This window comes from Centroberyx gerrardi, chromosome 20 (assembly GCF_048128805.1).
Source record: "Centroberyx gerrardi isolate f3 chromosome 20, fCenGer3.hap1.cur.20231027, whole genome shotgun sequence".
Taxonomy (NCBI): domain Eukaryota; kingdom Metazoa; phylum Chordata; class Actinopteri; order Beryciformes; family Berycidae; genus Centroberyx; species Centroberyx gerrardi.
In genome coordinates this window covers 17528612-17545046 of record NC_136016.1, presented here as the reverse complement: position 1 = coordinate 17545046, position 16435 = coordinate 17528612, and the positions used below count along the sequence as shown (strand labels likewise).

At 42.1% G+C, this 16435-nt stretch overlaps 2 protein-coding genes across 2 annotated transcripts; one reads left to right on the top strand and one right to left on the bottom strand.

The window, feature by feature from the left end:
• Positions 1-566: 566 nt before the first annotated feature.
• On the top strand, positions 567-6118 carry nubp2 (nucleotide binding protein 2 (MinD homolog, E. coli)). Its single transcript, XM_071907302.2, has 7 exons — positions 567-640; positions 1174-1292; positions 1927-2125; positions 2588-2742; positions 3460-3570; positions 3846-3915; positions 4561-6118. Exons 1-7 carry the CDS (start codon positions 625-627, stop codon positions 4698-4700), a joined length of 810 nt encoding a protein of 269 aa, XP_071763403.1. The 5' UTR covers positions 567-624; the 3' UTR covers positions 4701-6118.
• Positions 5640-15244, bottom strand: atp6v0cb (ATPase H+ transporting V0 subunit cb). Its single transcript, XM_071907304.2, has 3 exons — positions 14986-15244; positions 7953-8136; positions 5640-6762 (listed from the first exon to the last, which is right to left on the bottom strand). Exons 1-3 carry the CDS (start codon positions 15056-15058, stop codon positions 6558-6560), a joined length of 462 nt encoding a protein of 153 aa, XP_071763405.1. The 5' UTR covers positions 15059-15244; the 3' UTR covers positions 5640-6557.
• Positions 15245-16435: the final 1191 nt, after the last annotated feature.

Here is a 16435-nt window from a genome sequence, read left to right as displayed (position 1 = left end):
TAGACGATTTTTGAAGTAAAAAAAACAAAAAACGATCATATATCATATATTCACCGGGTCTAAGATATAGATTATCTCAGGTCATCTTTTGATAATCCAAGGATTTGATTTAACCATAATTTACTATCTTTTAAAAGTATCATGATTTGATTTTTTTGCTGTCATTCATTTTCTAAAAGCAGGTGTCACGTCTTTCAAATGGTGGATAACTTTGGCGTTTATCAAGACAGACGATTGAGACAATTGGGCAAAATAGGTTGATGTATTAAGATTTATATCTATATATAAAATATACTTGGAGCGAACTGTAGCCTTTAACACAGGTGTTTGTCATATCTGTTGAACAACGACAGTCAAAGACATTTGAATATGTCATAGACAGAATAGCAAAACCACAAAAATCTTGAATGTTTGTGGAGCGAGCGCTCACCTTGACGAATGCGATATGCGCGCATGTTGTGAAACAACGCACAGACAATCTATTGGTGGCTTTTGCAGAGAGGCGGGACTTATATGTAACGCTCACTGTTTGATTGGCTAGGTGCCGCCTGACGTCATACGGAAGTAGTTAATTCAACTGCGCTGAGTGAGACACTTGCATGGTGAGAGCTCAAAAGCCAAAACATGGAACAAAAAAATGGTATGTTGGAAGTACTGGTCAGTCAGTTTCGTCAGAAAGATTCGTCTTTGTCTGTAGCTTGTTTCTCTCACCACGAGCTATGTTTACGCACACTGAGAAGTAGCAGTATAAAGAAATTTCTACTTGTGTCATAACCATTAGCCAGATAGCTAACTAGCTAGCAGCTGATTACACCGGTACGAAACTAAGTTTTTAATCTCCTGAGAGCTACCAGAACTGTTAACATTGCTATAGCTGACAGAAATGTTTTCATATCGTTAAAGAAGTAACTATTTGCGGGAAAGAAGCTGTCATGAAGTACACAGCATCCAAAATGACCTACTTATGATGCTGAACTTATGAACTCGGCTGATGAAACGTGATTGCAACGGCCCCTGACCCTGTGTTCAATTTACTTTGTCGGTTCAGATTACCTACTAACGTGCCATTTCTAACATACCATAGCCAGCGTTTATAGAAACATTAGAAAAATGACCTTTCATGTATGTGTGGCGCTCATATGACTGACCTACTTTTTTGTCTCCCTTTGGTAGAAGATGGAGGCTTGTCCCAGGTCCGACATGTTGTGTTGGTGCTGTCAGGGAAAGGAGGTGTGGGCAAGAGCACCATCACCACAGAACTGGCACTTGCTCTCAGGCATGCTGGCAAGAAGGTGAGCTGAGAGACCAGCTGTGTGTGTGTGTGTGTGTGGGGGGGGGGGGGGGAGAGAGAGAGAGAGTCTGTATGAAATTCCATATACACTACTGGTGTTTCTGAGTCTGCACATAGACACATGCATGTGTGAAATACACTTGTTCATACAATGACATGCAGCCTGCTCCATTCTCTGTAAAGTGACATTCTGTCCAAAACAGAAAGCCACTAAGGGGCTGGTGAAGGGACTATAGTTGATAATGACATGTGTACTAATATAAACCAATGTCCCAATATGTTGTCTCACTTGAAATGCTGTGTTGTTTACTTAATAGTACATATGTTGCTCACCATTAAGCAATTGCAATTATGTCTGTTCTTAATAGTCCAAATGTATCATTTTTGAGCAATATTCCACAAACATACATTGGCGCCAAACAAATGAAAATCGTATCGACCGCATACAACAGCACAGTAACGCAGCATATTATGGTCAAAAACTGTGTGGTTCTCCCAGCATGCAACACCTGACTTCTGTTCCCATGATCTCATTCAAGTGCACCTGTATCCCAATACTAACTCCACCCAGTGTTGAAAGTAAAAAATACACAATATATACAAGCAATGAAATGACATATTTATGTGTCCATCAGGTTGGCATCCTGGACGTTGACCTGTGCGGGCCCAGTATCCCCCGCATGCTGAATGTGGGCCGGACCGATGTGCACCAGTGTGACGCAGGCTGGGTGCCGGTCTACACTGACACCCAGAAGAGCCTTGCCCTCATGTCCATCGGCTTCCTGCTGGAGGACCCAGATGAAGCCGTGATCTGGAGGGGGCCCAAGAAAAATTGTGAGACAATAATACTGAGTTGTTGTGATACACAGTTCTACTGCCTAAACTAATGATAAAAAGCTGTTTAAAATCTCTCACAGAATGAGATCTGAAACAAACAGTTTTATCATACTTTATATTACTGTACAGTAAAATGTGATGAACATCAATTTCATTACTTAACATGTGATTTGGCATTAGTAGATATTGTTATATATTGATATCAAAATAATTTCTTAAGATTATTGTGATATAAATTTGTCCATGTCACCCAGTCCTACTCTTGGGTCTGCTGCACAGCTGCAGATCCATCACCACAGACTAAAAATCAATTTCAATTGAAGAAAATCTTGGACTAATAACTTTGACTGTCACTACAGGCAGCATCTTTAATGACCTCCTGCCTCTGAAGAATGATGAGAATGCTTATACTTCTCTTCTGCCCAACGTCTTCTCCGCCTCTGCTGTCTTCTCCTTTAGCTTTGATTGGCCAGTTTGTGTCGGACGTAGCATGGGGAGAGCTGGATGTGCTGCTGGTGGACACGCCCCCGGGGACGTCTGACGAGCATCTGTCCGTAGTGGAGAACCTGAAGAAACACAGAGTGGACGGAGCCATTCTGGTCACCACACCGCAGGTACACGCCAGACTGCACTGGACTAGACTGTGTCTTTGTAGAAATAACATGAGAATATGGATGGGATGAGAGGGAATAAGATGAAAGGGGAAGGTTTACATTGACACTTGACATCAGCTTCAGCTATATGGGGTATTTACTCTCAGTAAATACCCCAAATAGCTGTCTAGTGTCAGACAAAACCATGTTTCATTCAGATTATGCTGTCACATGTTTCAACACTGCTCCCTGTTATTGCTGACATCATCTTACCAAGAAAACGAATGAAACAATGAATAAGAATTGCTTCTCTCTACGTGGAGTAGACTTTAATGTGAGATTGAGGACAAAATAAGGCAATCAAAATGTATAACTAAGAAATTGAATTCCATAATGTCTGAATTGGGGTTGATAGACACTTGGAGAGATATGAATCCAACAAATAGGGATTATACTCATGTTTCTTCTCCACATTCAACATACTCAAGAATAGACTATTTTCTACTATATGGTAAGAATTGCTTCTCACGAGGATGAATATGCTATAAATGCCAAATAAATGCAGAATCAGGACAGGATTATCATCAGAATCAGAAATGTTGTGTCATCTATTATTTTGTTGTGTCATCTATCAGTTGTGGCATCTGTTATTTTGCACTGGACCCTGACTAGAAACCCCTGTAAAATGCCTGACATTCATAAAAGATTTGGTATTATCGGTCTTGCTGGTGGCTGTAGGCAGTATCAACGGGGGATGTGAGGAGAGAGATCACCTTCTGTAAGAAGACGGGCGTACGGATCCTGGGCCTCATAGAAAACATGAGTGGCTTTGTATGTCCACACTGCTCGGTGAGTAAATATTTACACACATACACACACTCTAGTTTGAACAATTCAAACATGGAATACAAATGCTTCCCAATTAAGTTGAAGATACATCTATGTATGAGAGGCTTTGAGGGATGCAAAGGTCATTTATCTCATCTACAAATGAAGTACCTTAGTGTCTTTCTTTTTAATCAGTTATGTATTTCATTAGACACTCACTAAAATACTTAAGTGTGTTTTTGTCAAAGCTCGAAGTCAGACTGCCACCCATTTTAATAAATACTCTTCCTTTTCAGGAGTGCAGCAACATATTCTCTAAGGGTGGAGGCGAAGAGCTGGCCAAGCTGACAGGATCAGTATTCCTAGGTGAGATCAATAGGACTGGACGAGTTGTAATATCAGCTTTCAGCCACAAGGAGTCACAACACTCCATGAATGTGCGTCACTCTTCACTCACAAGTCATCATTTAGGAGGCATTTTACATCACAGCCTCGCTGCTAAAATGGTCGGTCTAGATTTCAGCGCAGCGGGCTTGTGGTATTTTGGGAGAAGGCATGATACATATTGATCAGTATCACTTGGTCAAACACATAGATCACTGAACACTGACTCAACGGTTATCCGCTTTGTGTGTAAATCAATCTGCTGAGTAATGAAGCAGCTAATTCAGATTGCCCCCTGGCAATGGGAAGCCAGCTTTGACTGACGATGCTGCACAGTCTTTATCCAGCAATAGAGACCGGAGTGTGTGGTAGTCTTGTTGGAAGGGTTTTACTGTATTTGATAGGTCAGTGCGTCACTGCAGATCACCCATTTAATCTTCACTAATGATCACCGTTAATGAGTTGTTTGCTTAAGAGTGCTACTTTCAGAAATAGGCCACAGGTAGCTGTGAATCATTTCTCAATGACACATCAGTTGTGATATAGAGGAAACTACAATGCTGTTATCAATCGGTATATAGGTAGAGGTCAATTGTCAATATTGTGTGTCTGTCTTCTTTATCTCAGGTTCTGTGCCCTTGGATCCGCTGCTCACCACCAGTATAGAGAAGGGTCAAGACTTCATCCAGTCGTTTCCCGACAGCGCCACCTTCAGCGCCATCAGCAGCATTTGTCAGACTCTGCTCACCAGCCTAGAAATGGACTGATCAATGGATTTCTTTGCTCACAGTTGCGTCTTACAGTGACACTCGGCACAAAGTCACTATGAAACATATTATGCAGAAATATTAGCTGTCACGCAGACATGAAGATTTCTAAGTTATGCATTTGTCCTTGTGGATAGCTAAACATATTTAAGATAAAAATGACACATTCTCTAACATCCTTTTTATAGTTGATGTAATTATTCAAAATCAGTATTTGTAGTCAGGCCTTATATGTACAGCCATTTTTTTTTCCGCAGAAAAGTGCTGCAGATGTCTTTGATAACAGAAAAGGTGTTAGCCACTGTGTGAAGAACAGCATTTTCACCTCAGTGAGAAAAAAGGAAGACTGTGAATACAGCAGAGCATGATACAGCATATCTCAAAGCAGTCAGTTTGAATTTTACAGGAAATTGTGCCTTGTTATAAAATACTTTCTAAATCACATTGTATTTACAATATTGAAAATGAATTTGTTCTAGTGAAATTTGCAATGCTGAAAATGCGTTTTTCTGTTGGGAAGCAAGGCAAATCTAAGTTGGAATCTCCTTTAATTCGATTGTGAAAACATTCATGTTGACACTACAGCAGAATAACCAGAATACCAGTGGCAATACAGGATTTTAGATTGGCGCTTCAGTAAATGCGTCACCAGCACTCCCATTTTCAGAAAACATACTCCAGATCAAATTCGACCAGTCTTGAAAAACTAGGCCAAACTTGAATACTAATCTCAGTGGGTCCCTGCTGCATGCTACAACCAATACCATGTTTGTATAGTTTCGTGGCATTTCATTAAACTTTCAGTTTCATTTTGCAGTGGAACAGAATCAGATGTCAGAAATAAAGACGACCATGCAAGGTGCTTTTGATCTGGATTAAATATTCTGAAAAGTGGCCTGGCTCTTCAGCTTCATATCCAACAGCAACAAAACACTGAACTCCATGCAGGTTTGTAATGGTTGGGATGTGGAGGAGATGGAGTACAGCCACAGATGAGGGGAAAGGGGTGAATAAGTAGGAAAGGAGATGAAATTTGGAAATTACACTTGTGAGACCCAACACTGGGCACACACACCTTTAATGCAATCAAACAGCGGTACTACAGGAAAAACATTGAAGTGTCTGAGAATGTTTGCGTAATGATTAGAATACACAGTACACACAAAACTCCCACTCCACCAGCCACATACTAAAGGCAATCTTAATTTTTAAACCAAGTAATACATCCAGAGGAATTCCAACCACTTATCACAATTAACCCACAGTGCATTAAATCTATCTATATAGATATTTATGTCTGTATATATATTTATATATATATATATATATCCTGGGGAATTAGACTTTTGCTCCATTGAAACAGTTTAATGAACAATTTCTTATAAATAAAATCAGTGGAAAACAAAACAAAAAAAAAAGCTAAGTCCATACACATTTTTCTTTACAAATAGATCCTCAACATTAATGCAGAAATTGTGTCGACTCCCAAATCAACGTGGGAGGAGATAAAGCAGTGGGGCCCTTTGGTCAGCTCTCTAAGACCAGAGGCCAAGCTACCTCAGCTGGCCTGAAATAAGTGGAGGGAAAAAAGGAATCTTCATCATACAATTGTTTTTAAAACACACACACAGGACAGACAAATCACTACATTGCGCATTTACAAGTTGACTATCAAATTGGGACGACTGTACACATTGTAGAGATAAGACCATATTTATGGAGCCATTTTTATTAATTTTTTCCCCACCTTCACTTTCATCTTTTTTGTGGCAGAAATTTTACAATTTTTTCCCATTTTACACTTTTTCTCCAGCAGCAACATAAAGGACAGATCTTGTAGTGGAGATGTTTGGGTTTTTATTTCGTGGAGAGAATGAGGGCAACGATGAGCCCGTAGAGACCCAGGACCTCAGCGAAAATCAAGATAAGAATCATGCCCACAAAGAGCCGGGGCTGTTGAGCTGTGCCCCGCACGCCTGCGTCTCCCACAATGCCAATTGCGAAGCCTGCTGCCAGCCCGCTCAGGCCCACACTCAGCCCAGCTCCCAGGTGGAGGAAACTCCTAAACACACAGAGACAGAGAGGTTAGTCAACAGGGTCCCATGTCAGGCATCCCCCCCCTCACCAAAGAGCACTGCTCCCACGCAGAAAAATCAGAAGAAAGTGTGTTACAGAAACCCTTGAATATGCATGTCCAACAGGTGCAGACAATGGCTGCAATGTGTATATACTTTCCACACCTCAGTGAAGCCTATGGTAAAATACCCTGGGGGAAATCTATCGACAAACTTGTGAGAATTCACTTTGAGTGCAACTTCTGAATGTTCTCCATGGAGCAGTTGTATCCTGTCATTTTTAATGCTGTAGTTCTTCCTGACATGAGGGGAATCCATGTTTTCTCAGGCTAAAAAAAATGCACACTTTTAAAGCAGGATGGAGACAGTAGTTTTATTTAATTACTACTGCTAGAATATTTTACAGTGTCACATTACTGATTAAATGGTCTCCAATTTTAAGCCTTTATACCTTGTTACATGACAAGGCTTGGCAAGTAATTGTAAACAAATAGGTGAAGACAAGTCAAGTAAGGGAGTAAGTTGCTGCCACTAACTGAAACTTAAACCACTCTGTATTTGAGTTGCCTGATTATGGGTAAAATTATAATTTTGCTAGATATTGTGATCATGATTATTAATCATGGTTAGTCTTGATTTGAGGAACAAATTATTTTACTGCACTTTTGGCATCTTAAAGCAACATCTTGATTATTTTCAACTACAGCTGAGAAATTAAATTGTTTCAACATTGCTGATATGCTGACATTCCACATATTAGGCTAATTGTGGAAACTGAAAAAAACTGCAATATTATACATAATTGTGCACCTCTATTACAAGCTGTGTTGAATAGAATGGTAAGAACAGATATCACAGCGATTCTGTAGGCCTATATGTTGCTGTATGTGTCCAAATACGCCCCAATTTAAGAGGAACTTGAGGTCAAACAGACAGTCACTTGTGACCATCCATTTTTCCCTCCCAAGGTCATGCTTGTGAGCAACTGAGAACATGGCCGTTTCACTACTGCAACTATGGCTTTTCTAACAAACTCTCCTTTGGAATACAAACCTTTCCCCAGCAGCAATATGGATTATCATGTGGTCTATGCTTACTAGAAATGGAAGAGGAAATGAAAACAAATCATGTCTACAAATCACGTCATGACTGAAAGCAGTTGGTCAATGGAACTCACTTGTAAAGGCTGACCCTCTCTGAGATGTTGTTGGCAATCAGCACTGCTACTACCAGGCCGTAGATGGCTATGATACCCGCCATGACGACGGGGATGATTGACTTCATGATGAGCTCCGGCCTCATCACAGACATGGCAGCGATCCCCGTACCACTCTTAGCTGTGCCATAGGCGGCTCCCAAGGCTGATGGGGATGAGAGAGAGAGGCAGGGTTAGTTAAAAGAGCAGGAGAGCACATCTTTCAGTACATATAGTACAATCCGAGGTAGAGAAGCTGATGCAGTGATATGATTAGAGCAAAAAGTAGACAGCAGGCTAGCTAGGTCGCTGATAGAAACCAGAGGACACAGTTAAGTAATGAAGAGGGAAGTGAAACAGGAGGTGGAGCAACTACAAGGCAAATCTCACAGTTTCTGTTCCCTTTAAAAATCAAGCATGGCTCCATTTGGGGAACTCTGCTGGTGTTCAAAGGGGAAAAACAGATCACGTTCTTTTGCAGAAATACCCAGATACTACATGACCAGCTAGCCACCATTGTGTTTCTGAGACTAAAAAAATCTGCTTTGTAGTCACAGTTTGTGTCTCATCTCCTCGACCTCTGCTTCAGCCCTTGGAGTATCAGAATTAACCCTTTTATGGCTTCAATTGGGCAGTGTTTTTAAACAAAAGGCAGACAACGTCCGACTATGCCAGAGAGCTGCAGTGTTGTAAATCACTCCTCTGAATGAAAAGGCCTCGTTAGGCTTTAGCAAACAGGAAGCTGGTGACGTCATGAGAGCAGCGGGATACCACATCTCCAGAGACTGCATCAGCACAGGATGGGTACCAGGGGGACCAGCAGCACACGCTCATGCAACATCTGCTGTGCGTTATCTCCACATCCTCTAGCTAACACCCTGGTAATGTAACAGAGAGGAGAGCAGAGCGCTCCGTCAGCATGTTAGTGGCCAGCTCGTGACGCCGGGGAGAACTGCATCGTGCCACCTACGTCACACACGACCAGGAATGACTGCAGGAGAGTAGAGCAGAGAAACCTGTGCTCGGTTGTGGAATAGCAAATTAATATTGGCACTGCTCTGAAAGTCAAAACCCAGCAATGCCAAATATTTTCCTAATGCTTGGTAAAAAGGGGCTGATGGTTTCACATTTATAATGTGTTTGGAAAACACAGCAACAGCACTATGACCATCCATTGAGGACTGGTTATAATTCGGTTGAACAACAAAGAGAATTTAATGGCTGCCAGGTCAGAATAGAGAACAAGAGTCTCTAGCAATATCGGACAGAGCCTGTCAAGAGCAGGGAAGCGTATCATGAATCAGAGGCAGGCTGGTTTGACGAGTTTCCCCCACGTCAGCTGTGTGTGTGTGAGGATGTGAGCATGCTCAGTCCCTCACCCACAGCGGGAGCACAGTAAAACAACAGCTCTGTGAGATGGCACTGACCAAGGCAGAGCATCTATTTTACTCGCCCATGCCTGCTTATGCACTTAACATCCAAGCTCCTCTCGATCTTCATCTTAGCTGCAGCACATGCTGGTTAAGGTTAGATTACACCATTTTGGAGACTGTTAGCATCGATGGTTTCACTATCATTTTGGTCCTATTCACACCATCTTGCAGTATTTTTAGTTATTTAAATGTGATTAATCCTAGAACAGGAAAATATATCAGGACAGCGCAAAACATCTCACGTTTCATTTCTGCAAAATTATATTTACTGCTAGTAAAGCTAAAAATAGCCATCCTTCCTCAACTTCAAATGAGAGGGTTTGTATTGCAGTGAGACTGAGTAGGAAGCTTGTGTGATTCCCTCTATCAGTTTTCTTCTACATTTTTTTCTGTAGAATATTGCAGACAAAGGACATCAAGCCTAGGCATTGAAGTGATACGTACAAGTCATATCAGCTGAAAAAGCTACAAGAAAGTTAGATTGAAATTCCAAATTTGCCTTGATTTACCCTCCTGCAACACTTTCCTTGTATGTGATGTGTGAACAGATTTGTCAAAATGGCCTCATGACAGCCAGTAAGTCTTATGTAACCTGGTGAAACATCAACCATCTTTAGAGGAAATGCAGGAAAATTCCAACCAGTACACTTTGAGTAAAACGTATTATTCCGACATTGTGCAAGTCATATGATCTGTGTAAGGAAAAGGATCTGGCACCTCATCTGTTGCGCTTCCCTCTCCATTGCAAGACACACATTGATGACATTGACTTCATCTGAAATTTTAAGTATGGTGTCTTGGGAGACGGCCCTTTGCATACAGCCTGAGGTGGCCTTGTGTTCTTTCCTCATTTCTTGGGACAATGTGTGTTGAAGTAGCCTTGCGGTAGTGCCAGTTAACTCCGAGCCTAGCTGTGAGGTTTTCTGGCAGATGGCTGTAGAGGAAGGCTGGTGGGCCAATCCTCAAATGTGCACATGGCAGCCAGCCACCTCCCCAACTACTTATATTCACTTATTTATCACCAGACTGATGCAATCAATTCAAGGTTAAATCACTCCGGCCCGTCTAAGGAGCTTGCCCCAGAGTACAATTGGCCCCCGTCTACACAGACCTTACTGACTGCATGGAGAGAAATACCTTACTAAACAGGGCATCTCCAACACAAAGTATCTACTACATCACAACAAACATACTGTTTTGCATACCACAATTATATGAGGAAGGACATGGAACAAACTTCTGCAGTGCCAGATAATGACTTGCTCTGATGGTGCAGCCAAATCAAGAATTTTTTCACAACGTCCTTGTTATTTGCTTCTTAAAACAATCTTTAGGACAATATTCTAGAAACACATAAGCATTCCTCACAACAGCTGTTCCTCTTAGCTATTTAGCCATCCATCCCTAAACCAGTCAAACCATAGTTACCAACAGTAACTTTATCCTCCGACTCCATCCATCCTCGGTAAGCTTGGCCTCACTGAGGCGTGATGGCTGCAGGTTGGTAGAAAAACAGCAGAGTCCTCAAATGCTGCCATTCTGCTCTGATGATTAAAGGTTTGATGTGTTGCAGGGCTGCTGCTGCTGCGGTGTGGAGGCACAACCCCTGGGTTTTAATCCTAATCCCCTCCGCTTAGGTAAAGAGCTTTCATTCCTTTCCTTTTTTCTCTCCCCAGAATATTTATTTGATGTATGGGATGCCCTGGTGACGTCTTGCAGCGTCAGAACGGGAGCTGCCCCTTGCTAGGGATGAACTAGCATGCAAAACGCCCACGCAAGCGGCAACGGATTGGTCTACTCCGTGAATAGTAGGTGAATGAGTGGCATTAGTTTTAATAGGAACCAATGACAGCAGTGGGAAGGTTTTAGTTCTTCACAATGCTTTCCTGAAAAAACTGTCCGCTGGCTATAAGCTACACTCTGTAAAACTGCAAAGATATGAGCCTGGGTGTAGAAATTACAGGACACATTGACCAATCTACTGCACCTGTGTATCACAAGTTGAGGGACCGTCTGGAGCATATGGACTGCTGTCACTAATTAAGACTGCTTCATTTAACTATCCCTGAAGTGTATGCGCATGTGTGACAGAAGGAGAGAGACAGAGGGAATCTGAATGGGTCAAAATGTCAAGCAATAAAAGTACTATTCATTTAAATGGTGACTGGGCAGAAAGAGTTATTTGGTGGAAAATTTTGTGGGTTGGTATCGTGTTGCGCTTTTCAGAAAATACATGCCTGCATTTTCACAGGAAATCGGAACATGGACAAGCTACATAGCAAGGAATTAATCTGGACTGACTTGTTCAGACCGTAAGAGATGCCAGAGAGTTTTAATATTGCTAAAGCTGTATGACAAACATGAATGCTTAAACATGTTTCAATTCTTGACAACCCCACTTTGAGCAAATTCGTCCTCAAAACTAAACCCTTAGAATTTGACAGCTTGATTTTTCTCTAGCCACAGTTTAGGTTCTGAGGCAACAACCTTTACTCCAAATTGCAAAAAACGGTCCGTTACGTCAACCTAGACAGCAATGAAAGGATTGGAGAAGCAGACAGCAGTAGATTGGATCAGAGCCACGATGGAAATGGGGTTACCCTTCCCACAGATGCTGAAGCCTTGTCAGTGACACCTGCACTGAGCCAAGCATCACTGGAAGCAGCTCGCACAATAGGATAGCAAACACCAGACTACGAGTACAATGAAAACCTCACCTGATGATGGGAGGATCTGTTCCAGAAAAGGTGGCTACCAACAGTTTTTAAAGAATACTGATTGACATTTTACAGTAATTTGCAGCTCTAAGCAAAGAAAGGGGAGAGGACACTTGGGCTTGGACTCCAACAGATTAGTGTAGAGTCCTAAAACAAATCAGAATTCTTGGAAAGGTAATTATCTTGGATCACCGCTGTCAGACTGGACTGACTTACTGTAAGGGTTTCTATTTTCTTATAATTTCTCTATGCCTAGGCCTATATATATTTATCTTCTAGAATGTGAGCAACTGCAACGAAACCCAATTTCCCCTCGGGGATCAATAAAGTATTTCTGATTCTAATAAGGAAACAAATCAATTATACATTACAGACCTTTGTGGATCAAGCTGAGCTTTCGACACTAGCAGCATAAGACAAGATCTACAAGTTTTATGGCAAATTAATATGTACACAACCTTAATAATGGCAATATATATATATATATATGTATATATAGATCATTTTCACGAAGGCTTGTTTACACAGCAGTGGGTGACATCAAAAGAGAGGAAGCTGCAATTTCCCGTCAGTGACTCTAGAAACACTGTAAGATGCTTAATGCTGGGGCCTGAATCATCAAGTGTCCCTGTCCAGCCCACCACCCCCATCCCTTCTTTGTGCCAGTACCGCTACTATCAGATCACCCTCCCTCCTGGCTAATTCCCCAGCTGTCACTCCTTCACCATCACAGACTAGTCCTACTGCCAGACACAGGGGCCACACGCTGCCCTCGCCTATCGCTACCCATTACACCTCAGCTCTGACAAGGACAGGTCTGACTCACGCCTCCAGCTTACATGCATGCTGCCTGTTGTTCCGGGCATTAGGTGAAAATGTGTATTTCTACAAAATCAGAACTTCCCTTGTCTTAAGGGGAATTTCTCTTGTTTCTGAGATTCTAAAACAATGCCAAGGCAATCAGTTCTCACATCTTAAATCCCTGGTAAGGAGCGTAAAAGTGCCTGTCACTAGCTTTGAGGAGGTTTTAAATGGCAAAATGACAGAAATGCGCCAAGAAAAAAACATATTAAGAGATTGCTGTCATCCCTAAATTAGATGGCCATGTCTATGTATGCATGTGTGACAAGCCAGAATAAAAGGTGGGGGTAGCATCCTTGGTCACAATTTCAGGTTCTCTATATGAAACACATAATGCAGCCATACTGAAAGGAAACAACATTATGTGCTGCATAACCTGGTTCTAAAGATATTTGAAAGGTTGCTACTATGGGATTGGTTGTACATTGAAGCCATTTTCTGTCACTGGTGTCTGCTATCAATGAAAAGCTATCTGCCACCCACCACCATAGAGGAGCCAGTAGTGCCAAATGGCCTCAAGCTATTGGCAATAGTATGATTCAATATGGCTAACAGGTCAGGCCCAACATGTAACATGACAATTAGTAGCTTGTCGATTTGCCACAGGAGTTGCACCCGTCTCCCCAGTCAGCCTAGTCACATGATGGCCTGTGCTGTGATACAGCATACCATGGGCATATCATGTAGCTCTTGCCCTGATTAAAGGAAGGCAAATGATGAAGTAGGAAATGGGCTATAAAACAGGTATGACCAATTATGAAGTAGGCACGAGGTCCGTTTCAAAGTTCACTTTCTTTTCCACTGGCCAACTTCCTTCCAACACGCCACTGATACTATTGGTGGTGTTAACCACTTGTACAGTTATTTTGGTGTAAAAATGAACCATATTCCCTGAGCACTGACTTACTGCTAACTTGTTAAAAAAAAAATTTAAAAAAAAATTGTTGTAGTACACAGGACAATTACAATTAACAGCATCACTAACCACTTGGCAATTCCAAGTCAGAAGCCTCATCATGTGACAATCATGTGATCTTGTGTCATTCCTTTGTGCCATAAGGAAGTCACCAGCTGATAGTAGCCTCCAATGGATAAATGCTTACGTTGAACAAAAAGCATTGGTATAATAACTCACATGATCTGATATGTTGTCACACAGATGAGTTACTCACATGGTAAATGATTTCGTACATTTAATGCAGACGTGTTACGCCGACGATTCAATTATTTCATTTTTATTATTTAATGGATCAGCTAGTAGTCAGGTCTCCACTGTGAAGCCACATGTGATGACAATAATTTAGGATAAAGGCAAAAGTTATCCCCTACTACCAACTACACTGTTCAGCTCTGCATGCAGGAGTGTCGCATGTTGCAGGAAAAGTGGGGACCGTGCTACGCACCCCAAGTCCACCCCATATGTGGCAAGCTAGCAAGCCGCTAACTATGCATTTACCCTTTAACCATGAGGGACAAATGGCTAACTACATTGAATACATTCTTGACACTATGTTTTTTGAACATCGTTTTCTATTCTGATCAATTAGTGTCATTTCCTGGTTGTTCCTGGTCATTAGCTAACTAACTGCCAAACTAAGCTAACGCTAACTACAAACGTAGTCGACGTTAACGCTAGCTTGCTGGTGTTGATTTGGTCGATAACATTTACCCTTGAGGCAGATAGGCTACCAACAATAAGTTCAACTGTATAGTAGGCATTGTCATGCTAAAATCAAATCCACTGCCCTTACAAAATCTAAAGAAAATGTGCAAAAGCTACCTAGCATTACGGTGACAGCTCGATATTAGCACAGCGAACTAACGTTAGCTAGGTTAGCGACTGGCTTTTGCCAAGCGAGTTTCAAGAGACGCACCAAGGTTGACAATTCAAAGCAGCCTGTTGAAAACGACATGGATGCAAAAACGGGTTAGAAGCAAACAAACACAGCGACATTTTGTAATTGTCAGTTCAAATGTTAAAGGTGATGTCTGTGAGATAATTACCGCTGAAAACCATAGCCGCAGAGGCACCCATCACTGCGAAGAACGGAGAGTATTCGGGGCTTTCGGACGACATCCTTTCTCACACAATATAAAAAACTAAATATACAAAATGACTACTGATGTGTTAACCCCAAATATCGCACTTCGCTAAACCGATCAAAGGCCACAATCTTGAATTAAAAACGAGTAAACTGGGAGCCGTCTGACCACCTAACTGACAGAGTAAACGGACTAGTCACGATTCTTCCGATAAATACCCGGCGCAGCAGCACAAAATGGCGAAGCGGAAAATATCACCTGACTGGCCATACGGATAAAACCTATCATCGACTGGGTGTAGGGGGGCGCACTAAAAGTAGCTCAGTTAATGATTTACCGCCCCACACAGTGCATATATTAAATGAGAATGACACTTTTAAAATTGCAATTGCCTTTATCCATGCAAGGAAAGTGGTTTATTTTTTCGCTCCTTTTTTTGTTTTTGAAGGTCATCCCCTATCAGGCATCACTTTGGTGTGCTCCGCTGCAGGCTTTCCCTTTGATATCTAGGCATTCACCTCTCCTTCAGAACCAGGGGGATGAAATGATGGGGATGAGCAGGAGGGTGTGGATGCTATTTCAATGCTACTCTAAAGGAATATGGTTTATGTGTTATCCTATCTACCATATCCGTGAAAGTCAAGAGAAACAGCAGCACTATTATTCTATTAGCATTATAAACAGGCATTCTCTAAAGGAATCTCAAAATTGGTAACTTAGACACACCTGTCCAAATAGTGAAATGTTGCATATATTCAAATACATGTCTGCATTTTGCACCAGGACACTACCACGCAGGAGAGGGTGCTTTACAGTAAGCTGTGATATGCAGCAGTGATGTGGAGCGTGAGTGTGAGAGATTTTGAGGTTGTGTGTGTGTGTGTGTGGTGGGGGAGGGAATCGAGAATCCCCACTCCACTGTATAGCTCCCAGCAAGTGCAGGCAAAGAGAGGGAGGAGGGGGCCAAGGGAGCTACGGACAGCATGGGAGTGACGAAGTGTGTGAGTCAGAGAGAGCTTGTGCAGTCCCCCCTGCCTCCTCCTCTCTCCATCCATCCCTCCATCCGCCCCCTCTGCATTGCCTAGTCAGTCAGCATCAGAAAAGGCCCCCCCCCCCCCCCCCCCCCCCTTATCACTGTAAAAGCCCCTTCACTCGTGATGTAATTTCTACACCAGCATCACAGGCCGAACTCCCTTTATACCCTTTCCTTGACCAACATCTTACTCCGGCTGCCAAATCCAAGGTTCAGCATCGCATTATGCATCAAAAACAGATAATTTTGAGGCAGGAATGATGTGTGTGTGCAGTGATGCACTGAGAACATAAAGGTCACAACCGAATAGAGATGATTTTCACTTCATTTTCTCTTTCTCTGCTGACTGACTGACTGACTTATTGATTAGGAATCTCT